The 11,619-nt window shown below is 33.3% G+C and overlaps 2 protein-coding genes and 1 pseudogene across 4 annotated transcripts; 2 read left to right on the plus strand and 1 right to left on the minus strand.

Moving 5' to 3' along the window:
- Positions 1 to 493: 493 nt before the first annotated feature.
- LOC107887578 (uncharacterized) lies at positions 494 to 4,939 on the plus strand. 3 transcript variants are annotated; one of them, XM_041096837.1, is made up of 4 exons: positions 494 to 740; positions 1,263 to 1,382; positions 1,480 to 4,371; positions 4,649 to 4,939. In XM_041096837.1, the coding sequence occupies exon 3, from the start codon at positions 1,491 to 1,493 to the stop codon at positions 4,359 to 4,361; it is 2,871 nt and encodes a 956-aa protein (XP_040952771.1). In that variant the 5' UTR covers positions 494 to 740; positions 1,263 to 1,382; positions 1,480 to 1,490; the 3' UTR covers positions 4,362 to 4,371; positions 4,649 to 4,939. The 3 variants fall into 3 exon arrangements, with proteins under 3 accessions (XP_040952771.1, XP_040952773.1, XP_040952776.1); XM_041096839.1 differs by having other exon boundaries at positions 1,263 to 1,329; XM_041096842.1 differs by lacking the exon at positions 1,263 to 1,382.
- Positions 4,940 to 5,587: 648 nt separating this feature from the next.
- On the minus strand, positions 5,588 to 7,970 carry LOC121219158 (transcription factor PIF7). Its single transcript, XM_041096845.1, has 6 exons — positions 7,766 to 7,970; positions 7,152 to 7,632; positions 6,901 to 6,999; positions 6,762 to 6,827; positions 6,292 to 6,669; positions 5,588 to 5,887 (listed from the first exon to the last, which is right to left on the minus strand). The coding sequence occupies exons 1-6, from the start codon at positions 7,882 to 7,884 to the stop codon at positions 5,771 to 5,773; spliced, it is 1,260 nt and encodes a 419-aa protein (XP_040952779.1). The 5' UTR covers positions 7,885 to 7,970; the 3' UTR covers positions 5,588 to 5,770.
- A 1,558-nt stretch (positions 7,971 to 9,528) lies between these two features.
- On the plus strand, positions 9,529 to 10,097 carry LOC121217843 (cytochrome f-like; annotated as a pseudogene).
- Positions 10,098 to 11,619: the final 1,522 nt, after the last annotated feature.

Raw genomic sequence — 11,619 nt, forward strand, 5'->3', positions numbered from 1 at the left:
TATGAGTTTATTTTATAATTTTTTGAATTATTTTATTTTTAATATTTTTATTTTAAAATTTTAAATTATTTATTGATGCGACATATAAGACAAATAATATCATGTTAGTATAAAATACACGTGACTTACCATACCAGTATTATTGAAAAACATTAATCTTTTAATCATCATTTCTGTTAAAAAATTAATTTGACTCTTTTCGAAAAATTAAAGTATAAATTTAACTTAATAAAGAATAGATGTCAAATTAACAAAATATATAAATATATAAGGTTAAATTTATCCGCAAATAAATTTATTGATATATATTTTAATATAAAATATTTTCGTTATATGTGTATATATATATAACTAAATTAATCCAAAATTTTCTTGATAATAATCAAAATTTCGAAAAAAGAAAGAACTAATATTGAATGGCCAAAAAAAAACAAAATTACTAAGAACCTATCATTTTTCATGGTATTGGATATTGGTGGGATCCCCTGTTTTTTCTCCCTGGAAAATTTATTTCTTGCAAAAGCAAAAAGAAATCCATTATTAAAAGACAAACTAAATGTTAGATTTTAGTTAAGATTAAGGTTTCAATTTTCAGCATAGACGTTTGTATTTGTCAAAAATAGAATATCAACAGAAATGGTCCGTAGATCTTTCCCTTTTTTTTCCTTGGCCTTTGGGAAGTTTACGTTTGCATTGCCAAACCCCATTTCCATCCTTGTAAACTTGCAAATAACACCAAGGTTTGATCTTTCTTTCCTCTAGTTGTCATTTTCTTTTTCTCTTAATCTGAGCTCTGGGTATGTTAGGATTTGCAATTGCCAATGGGCTGTATCTGTTCTGATTATGAAATTTGATCTTTTAATATGCCAATTACAAATGGGGTTCTTCTTTGTTTCCTTCATAAATGCTTTGTTTGGTTGCTGAGAAAATTTGTTTAAGTTTTGATCAATATGTTGGAAGGAATTGCCAGTAATATTTTCAATTCATTTGGATTCTTTGCAATGTGCAAGCTTTAATGTTTGCCAAAAATAAAATAACTTTTTGGTCTTTGAAATGATCTTTTTAACAATAATTTGGTTGGCTAAGCTTAGCTTACCATGAATTGTTTTCTAGCAGTAGGGACAAAAGTTGGTGTAGTTATTGCTTAAATCTTTGTTGCTCGGATTTGAGTCTTAATGTCAAATTCAAGTACGTATCTGACATGAGTATGTTCAATTTTTTCTTGGATTGTATTCCCTAACTCATGTCTAAATGTGTGTTAGGTCACAAGCGTCGGACAAAGGGACTTCAAGCAAAATACATTCAACTTTTTTAAAAAGAATTGAATATGTTTGTATCAGATGCTTCTATCCAAGTCTGAGTAACATAGTTTCTTTCTCATTGTTAGTTGAAAACCTCTTGAATGAGACTATTGTTTCCGTGTCTTCATATGTGGCAATACAAGTGATTTTAACCTGAAAACTTTTTCATCTGCTGCAGATATTTAAGGCATGATAATTGCCGATGCATTAATCGACATCCCAGCTATCCGAATGATAGATAAGCTCAGAAATGTACCTCCAAGGAGGAAATCTACTGGGAAGGTGATCATGCCAGGTGGTGGATTAACGGTCCTTTCGCGGTATCTCCATGCTTCACAGGGTTCTTGTCATGATTTTTGTAAATATGGAACAGGTTTGTCTCCTGGACCTGAGTCAAAGATCCCTAGGAGTCCTCTGCGTAAAGTAATTGCGCAAGAACGAGCTGCAATCAGAAATCTGGAAAGGGTCTCCGAAAGCAATGCCGGGGAGAGGAGGAAGAAATCAGAAATTAGTGTTAAGGTTTCTCTGGATTCGAAAATCCAGGAAGCTGATGATCCTGTTGTTGTCAAGACTGCACATACACAAGGAGGACACGATTTGGAAAACAATGTAGAAGATTTAACTGATACAAAGAACTCCAAAGTTAGTGTCAAGTTTTCCTATGATGCCGAGCTTCACAAACCCAAGTATCCTTCTCATGAAGATCCGGTTAACATTGAAGCTGTGGCAGCAGAAGGTGAAGCAAAAGAGGAAGAAGAAAATGCTGAAACTAAATCACTGAGAGGAGAGAAGAATCGACAAGTTTGTGTGAAGCCTTCTACTGATTCTGAGAGCCAGAAACCCGATTGCATTGAAAGTGAAGTATCATCTTGGACCGATAAAGAATCCGTCTTACGGGAACAAGAGTTATTATCTCTCAATGAAACTGACTATGTAGTTGCACATGTAAAAGATTCAAAACTGAAGCCTCAATCAAAGCCATCCTCTCTTGTAAAGCAGGCATGTCTGAGTGGCAAACAGAATTCTGATGGCCTGAAAAGGAAGGAAGGGAACATTTTGTCGATGACTTCGTTAGGTGTTTCCAGTGGAAGAAATAAAGGTGACACGACAATAAGAAAAGGAATAAGGACCTCTGTTACTGGTAAGAAAAATGTAGTGCTACCATCTGTTTCTTTGTCTCCTAAAGAATCTGATCCCAGAAATTTGAGCATGAATGCCCAAAAAAAGTGGAGAGGTGTTTATCGTCCAAAGAAGCAGGAAAATGCAAAGCAAATTAAACCCGAGAAACTGCATGGTAAGAATGCCAAAGTGTCTCAGAACCTAAAGGGAGTTTCTCATTTGATGGATCAAGAAAATGTTAATAAACTTAATTCGGAGCAAGCTAATCCTCAGACAACTTTGTACCTGATCAAGTCAAATCCCAAGAACAAGCCTGCAGAATCTGATCAAAATAATGTTGTGTTGATAAGGCCACCTTCGTCGTCTAAGGACAAGAGTATGAAACACAATCAAAACAGAATTTCTATAGGCCGACCACCTCATGTGTATGAGAAGAAGAAGTTGATATACAAGCCGAAGGGAATCCATTCCAGTGGATTCCCTCTGTCTTTATCCTCATTCCCGGGTAAGAGAAGCTTGAGACCAATTCCAAATGCATTGACAATCACTCAACCAGCTTTAGCTTCCTTGTCAACATCAGTATCATCCAAGTCTTCCCATAATGATACCTTGACCGAACATGATAAAGCAGTTGCAGAAAATAAAAAAAGTAGCTCAAAAATGATATACAAGGCTAGACCTAAAAGGGCATTGATGATTACTTCAAATAATAAGAATTTGCCTGGCAAAAAGTTAAATTTCCAGAGAGGAAAGATGATCGAACTTCCGGTTGAGGATTGCACTCCAAGGAGACTTACATTCAAGAAAAGAGAGCTCGTTGACAACAGAAATGATGATAACTGGAAAGGCAAAGTTGAGGCCTGTACTCCAAGGAGACTCAAGTTCAAGCAAAGGGTATATGTTAATAGCATAAATGATGAAAACCAAAACAGTAGAGTCAAGGAGTTTACCCCGAAGAGACTCAAGTTCAGACGAAGAGAAATTGTTGACAACCAAAATGGTAATAACCAAAACGGTAAAGTCAAGGAGTGTACTCCAAGGAGACTGAAGTTTCGGCGAAGAGTAATTGTTGACAACCAAAATGGTGATAACAAAAACAGTAGAATTGAGGAACTTACTCCAAGGATACACGAGTTCAGGCGAAAATTAATTGTTGACAACATAGATGATCATAACCAAAATGCCAAAGTCGAGGAGTTTAGTCCAAGGAAACTTGAGTCCCGCCAAAGAAATCTTGACAACAGAAATTCTGATGTTCAAAATAGTAGAGGTGAGGACTCTGCTCCAGCAAAATTTGATTCCTGCCGAAGAACTCTTGACAACAGAAATTCTGATGATCAAAATAGTAGAGGTGAGGACTCTGCTCCAACGGCACTTGAGTCCTGCCAAAGAACTCTTGACAACAGAAATTCTGATGATCAAAATAGTAGAGGTGAGGACACTGCTCCAACAAAACTTGAGTCCTGCCAAAGAGCTCTTGACAACAGAAATTCTGATGATCAAAATAGTAGAGGTGAGGACTCTGCTCCAACAAAACTTAAGTCCTGCCAAAGAACTCTTGACAACAGAAATTCTGATGATCAAAATAGTAGAGTTGAGGACTCTGCTCCAAGGAAACTTATCTTCAGGCCAAAAGTGCCAGAGGAACAGAAAATCGATTACATCCAAACTTGTAAAGCTGGCACTAGCAAAAATGACTCTGGACGAAAAGAAGCCAATGGCCAGTATAATGGTACTAAAATCCAATCCAGAAAATTTTCTCTCATACAAAGAGATCTTAAAGAGAAGAAAGTTGCCGGAATTTTGTACAACAATATCATTGAAGAGACTGCAAGCAAGTTTGCAAGGACCAAGGCAAGTAAGGTGAAGGCTTTGGTCAGCGCTTTCGAAACCGTCATCTCTCTCGATACCGGCATCTCCGAATCTGAAGACGAAAACTGAGCTACGGAAGGTAATCTATCATGTAATGTACATATATACTGGTATGAATGTGCAAAGTAAAATATAAAGGTTGATATGGAAGAACAAACTTGTGAAGAATATGTTTTGCTTTCATTTTCGTCTTTGTTCCTTTACATCTAAGATCCAGTTTGATACCGTAGAAATGGCAAACTTGTCTTAGATGATATATTTAACTATATGATAGTGATCAAACTTTATCTTTTTTGCTTCCTCTTATCTTAAATTCTGAGTGAATGAAAATTTGCATCTATGTTATTTGTACTCAGGTTTGAGTTTCAGATATGATTAATTTGTCTGGCTTGGGGATGTTCAGTTTTTTCCAAGTATTTGGAGGGTATTTTGAGGTTCATATCTACATCCATGTGCATTGGACACTGATGTTGAATGTAGGTACTTCAAGCAAAACGAAAGTCGGAGAAACATAAGCTTGCATTCTGGATCTATGAGCTCAGATTGTATTGTTTTGATAAGAATTCTGGGAAATTTTATGTATCATACAATGATCAATTTGTTTGTAATTATAAAACAAGTATTTCACAATATTGCCAGGAAAACAAGTTCCAGCATTCATGCAATAGATGATCCCCAATTTATGGGTTTCATTATCCAGTAGCTTGTGTATTCCTATTTATATTCATATTATCTTGCATCTCGTAATCATGTTTAGTATTATATTTTTATAAGTTTTGATTTTGACATGTTTACTTAATTGTGTCATAAATTTTCGCAGAATCTTATGTCACTGATTTCTAGGTAAAAGTATTATATGGGTTATTATACTAGAAATCAAACTACATTTTGACTCTTCTATTCAGAAAACGAGTAAACTAGTCTTTATATGTTAGATCAAAAAGCAAATTGGTCCTTTTATTAAAACTTTCATCTAGTTTTACGGTTAAAAGCTGGTCCCTGTACCTCATACATGTGGCATGCCAAGTGTCATTGCTTGGTTATTCTGTCAGTCGTGCTAGTTTTTTAATTTGTCCATTTTTTGAGTAAAGAGAGAAAAATACTATTTGGCTCCTAGTACAGGGGCTGCCACAGTACTTTTATCTTGTTCTCTTTATCCTAATTTTTCCTAGTTTTTTATGTGTTATTAATGAATCATGTAATTGTTTCGTGTCGATGTACTATCTCCTAAAAAGGAAGGGTATGAGCACAGCATCCTTATGGTATCTATTAAATTATACTATAAAGATGTAAGATCGATCAATGGTGATACGGTCACCTCTTCCATTTCAACTATTGACATATCAGAAAACAGTGAGGCATGTATGAAAATACATACACGTATTGCACACATTGTTGTATTTTACACTCATACCTCAAGCTCGAGTAACATAAATACATATGCTTCTCACAAATTGGGTGGACCATTAGGCTTCATCTTAATCCTTTGCTACATTGTTTGACCTCGATGGGTTGCTTGATGTCTGTGTAGTTTGATTAATTTGTGGTCGATACAGTGCTGCCATCTTGTTATTGTAGAGTTCCATATTCATGGACTGCACCCAAAAAATCAGTTTCAAGAACACAAAAAAGAATATATATTATTTGGACTTCATTTTCCTCAATATTTATTGACATATCTTTGGAGATGAATATAATGTTATGATCTAAAAAAGACATAAAAAAGTCTTTGGCAAATATTATATTTCATTTAATTTTTATAAATAAAATATTTATTTTAAATTAACAGAGAAACTTATAAATTGTATTATATACGAGAACAATTTTCGAAATTTTTACTTAATAGCATTCGATTGGAATCAGATAACTTACCTATTCCATTTAATTTTATTTCGATTTGGTTATTAATAAGGAAGAATACTGTACATTAGCTGTAGAAAAAAAAAAAAACGAATCGAAACTTCGTCAAGTTAAGACCATGAATGTAAATTTGACGTACTTGCGCTAGAAAAGTGCAATACGGATCAGGCGAAGGAATAGAGCCATGTGAGCTAGCATCTGAATTCGCTTGAGCAGCCGCGGCGAAGCGCGTTGGAATCATAGGCGGCGGTGTCACGAAGGTTGGAGGAGGAGGAGGAAGAAATGTGTGGGTGGGAGCAGTGACTGGTGAAGGATTGGGAGCCAAGGAGTTGTTATCGTCAAGCATTCCGATCCCCATTCCGACGCCCATCCGAGCTAAAGCCGACATTTGAAGCTGCCACCGCGTCTGCTGCATCATCATCTGGGCCGCCATGTTTCTCATACTCATCATTTCGACTTGTGTTTGGAGTTGTTTCAAGTATTCAATCACTTCATCAAGCATCGAAGCTTTATCTGTCTATATATAGAATGTAAAATTAAAATTTAAAACCTAGATCTTCAACTAAAATTGAACAGAAAAAAGAAAAAGAAAAAGCAAGATAATCTTACCTTACTTGCATTTGGCACTAGCTTCTGAAGAGTATTCATCTTTTGCTTAATTCTATGTCTTCGTCTCTGCTACAACTAACTAAATTGTTACATATCGTAAAATTTCATTTAAAAAAAGAAAGAAAAAAGAAATTCTTACCCTTTCAGAGAGATTATGAATTGCTGATGCTCGACTCCGTCTTGTGGCCTGGGAGCGATCTGTTTCACCTCTAGTCTCCTGTTCCTCATCTTGGTTTTCCTACATGTTATTTCAATTGAAATAAAATTATATTTTTTTTATTAACAAATAATAATTTGAACTAGATGAAATTGATTCGCCATGTTAACAATTGTGGCTAGTTTTAATGAGTAGCAGAAACAGAGTAATATTGCCAAATGAAGTAATTTTACCGATCCATCCTGATAAGCATAGTCCTCATCGATGGCTTTGGCCTTCATAGTTTGAGGCGACAGATGGGATGCCCAAGTCATCATCGTACTATCATCATTCTCCTTGCAAAATGCAGCATTAGCACTCGCGCATGCACTAGCATATTCTTCTCCAACACCACCTCTTGGAATTTCCCCGCATACATCGGAGCTCGACCGTGCCCGTTTCTTTACCACCGCTGCTGTTGGCGAACGACCGGAGCTCCCCGATGATGCAGCAATGGAGCTCACGACTACCGGTGTCTGGTTCTGGTCATGTTGAAGTAAGTTGAAGTTATGGTTTTGGGTGTGAAGGCATGTGGCTTGATGGACTATGGACTCTAGTGTGTCACCAGAAATACCCCATGTCGGCTTTGATGAAGCAGTAGGAAGGTGCCTATTCAACCCATGGAAAGCTAGCTGACCATTTTGCCATGTTAGCTCTGCAACTTCATGGTTGGACCTTAATTTCAAGTTAAAAGAAAAAAAAAAAAAGGTTGAAAATCAAAGCAGTCCCAATGAGTAAAAGGAAACAGAAAACTATATCCAATAAATATAGAAAGAAACTAAAAAGAACATGCATTGATTGTTCATACATGGGGTTGCTTATGTGGGAAGATCGATTGGCTTCATTTTCTTCTTCTTCTACGAAATGGACTTGTTCTTGAGATTGGTGCTTTAGATTCCAACAATTTGGAACTACACAGTGGCTCATGGTGAGGATGATGAATTGGATTCTTTACCAAGCTCTCTTTTTTGAGTCTTGCTTTATTTTATCTCCCAATGAAGACATACTATTATAGCAGTTTTTGAGGTTTGAGTTTTGAGTTAAGATTCTGTCTTTATTCTCTATCTTTTTTGGTCCCTTTTCTTGGATATGTCAAGTGATTTGATGCAGATTTGACATTTAACCAGAGCGAACAATGCACCATGCGAGCCAATCAGAGAAATAGATACGTTTTGGCATTTCTAATTTTTTTTTCTTTGGATAATTATATTATATGAACAAGTTTTTATTATTTTTAAATTTTTTTCGCTTTAAGATTAACTTTTAAAATGTGCCTTTGTTTTTTTTTCCCCTTTTCTAAAATATTTGAATATTTAACTCTTAATCAAATTTGTGCTCTTTGAGGAAAGAAAAGGTGGATGTGGATGCTTAAATATGTCGAAATTTTGTTAAAATAAATCAGTTACTTTAATCATAATCTCATGACATTAATACAAACACATTAGTTTGGAATTTATTGTGGAACCGGTTAAACTACCCTAAATTTAATTAACTATATATACCTTTCCACCTTCACACATGCCCCTAAATTCTACTACAAATTTAATTTCTAAATTGTAGAATGGTTTTATTGAGATTGCAAGACAACACAAAGTTTCTACTCCCAAAACTATGATAAAAAAAAAAGAAAAGAAAAGAAAAGAAAACTCACTAAATTATATTTTAGATTGTATTACATAGGGTTAATCGAATTGATGAGTACTATTTTATCATCCTAACTTGATTTGAATTTTTTTAATTAAGTTGAGTGAAATGAAATTTAAATCTAGTCGAATCGGGTAAAATTATTCGAGTTAAATTAAAAAAAATTAAACATGTCAAATTAAATAATATTGTTATAATATAACTAATTCCATGTTAGAATATATAAATTTAAAATTATATATATTTGAAAACTTTTTCAAAGCAAAATAAAAAAATACTTTAGTATCATAAATTTGAATAATTAATTAACTTATTTAAGTCCCAAAATTATTATTCTAGATATTTTTTTATTTTTTAAATTTGTTTATATATTTTTTAGGATTTTTTTGAAATTTTTATAATTTTTTTAAAAGACCAATTTGATCATTTTCAAACTTGACAGGGATCAAAATGGTATTTACACCAATCTGTTATTCAAATTATTCGAGTTATTCAAATTATAAAATTCAACTAGATTCGAACTCGAAACTTGAATAACTCATTTGAGTTGATTTGAATAATTCAAATAACTCGATTCTATAAACTCGAAATTTAAATTTTTTTTGAATCGAATCACGTTTTGCTTATCTATAGTAGTATACTAATGATTCATTTGGTTATTAGTATAATAACATGAGAAATTTTTTTAATACTTATATATTATAATAGTTAGATATATAATAAAGAATAGTTAGCACAATTTTAATCTTGAATTAGAAGGATGAGTAAAAACTCTTGTAAAAAATAAAATCTATTCAAAATAAGCAAATAATTTTTCTTCTCTTTTCCAAAAACAAAGTTATGCAAGTGACTAAAAATTACTGATTGAAGTTAGTTTATTGCTAACCTAATTTTATTGTAGAAATTTTCAGGATCAATGATTGGACCATGCAAACTATAAATACTTTTTCTTGGATAAAGGAGGAGATTACTCGATCCATTTCCATATCGCTCATAATCTATAAAATAACAGGGGCTTCCATTTCAAATGCATATCCCATTTTTGCGCAGCAGGGGTATGAAAATCCAAGAGACTAGGCGTATTGCACGTGCCAATTGCCATTCAATGAATAAACATGTGGATATTGAGGTTCCACAAGCGATACTTCCTGATACAGTATTTGAAGCAATTGTTAGAATTCCTTATGACATGCAATTGAAACAAGTTCTTGCTAATGGTAAGAAAGGGGCTTTGAATGTGGGTGTTGTTCTTATTTTACCAAAGGGGTTTGAGTTAGCCCTGCTTGATCGTATTTCGCTTGAGATGAAAGAAAAGATAGGCAATATGTATTTTCAGAACTACCGTCCCACTAAGAAAAATATTCTTGTGATAGATCCTGTTCTTGGTAAAAATATATAGTGAAATCACCTTTCTTATTCTTTCCCCAGACCTTGCTAGTAATAAGGATATTCATTTCTTAAAATATCCCATATACGTAAGCGAAAACAGGGAATAGGGCTCATATACTACAACATGATGAAAAATAATACTCCTACCAAGCATAGCATAAATATTAATTGATAGGAATGTCGAGGATAAATGAATCAAGTTGTTAAGAATCAAACTGAATTGAATTTAGAATTTAGGGAGAAGTCTAGTTTTGACTTGGAGAGGACATAATCTGAAACAATTAGCTAGAATGGGTATTAAACTAAGACGAATGAAACTAGAAGAAAAAGAAACAAAAGAGAAAGAATTGGGACTAATTAGGGGACTCCTTGCTAATTCAAAATGGAGAAAAAATTGGAGAGAAACAAGGCTGCCCAAATTTAAAGATAAATAATTAAGAACACCTAAATAGAATTCAGACAAAGAAAACTAGATTATGGAAAGAGTCAAATTGAAAATAAAGGTTATCCAATTGAATCTTATGAAAAGATCAAATGAATCCTCCAAGATAGGTTCTTGAAGTTTGAATTAATGTGAGTTGGAAAAACTTGTAAAGAGAAAATAAATCTTGCAAAACAAAGAAACTCTAACATGTACTTTTGTTAAATAAGAATCAAAGATAAAGTACATACCATGGTTGTCTATGGACAAACTAACTAAGTGAAAACCAAACTTTAAAGAGCCAGCTATTAAGAAACACTTTTTAACGAGCAAGAGACATAAAATACTTCTAAAGAATTAAAACAACTTTAAAATCTCCTAAAATTCAAAATAAATAAATACTAAAGTTGCAACAATGTGTTTGAGGACGTGCCTTATAATGATTCGATTTTTTTGGATATCGGTAAATTTGGTTTCAAGCTCGAATTTCTTGAATTGGAGTAGTTACAAGACGTATACATAATTAGGGAATTAAAATATTAAGTAATTAAATTAGATAAATTCTTAAGTATAATTCAGACACTAAATTGGAAGGTGCTTAACTAGAGAGATTAGATTAGAAATTTAGTGAGTCCTTAATGAGTTATTTAGTCAAGGCTTAAGAGTAATTGACCCATAATTAATTTGTCTTGGTGGAAATACATAATCTTGTCTATCAATTTCCACCAAGATTATTATGCTTGAACCATGACCATTGATTTAATATTAACTAAGTTTAATTAAAGCTTAGGTAAATAGAAAATAATGGAAAGATGCAAGAGATAGTGGCATTTCATCTTCAACAATCGGCTAAGGAAAGAAATAGAGAGAAAAGCTTGCATGCGTTTTCACCATTGCTGTGAGCCAATACCAATGTTAGGAAACTTTCTCTTTAAAATTTTTGCTGATAATTACATACGAATGCTAGATATGTTAAACCCATTTATTAGAATTAGATATGGTAAAGTTTTGCTACGCATGAAAGTTAAAAGTTAGAGAGAGATGATAACTTTAGATGAAAATTATGTTTTTAATATCGTTTGAGTTGTATAATTTATAGTTATGAAGTTAGAATTAGATTTAATTAGGAGGATTGTGAGATATAAGAAAATTGGATATTAGGGTTCAAAGGGTTAAGTTAATGAATAGATTCATGTTTTTCTTTAATT

Source organism: Gossypium hirsutum, chromosome A03 (assembly GCF_007990345.1).
Source record: "Gossypium hirsutum isolate 1008001.06 chromosome A03, Gossypium_hirsutum_v2.1, whole genome shotgun sequence".
Lineage (NCBI taxonomy): Eukaryota > Viridiplantae > Streptophyta > Magnoliopsida > Malvales > Malvaceae > Gossypium > Gossypium hirsutum.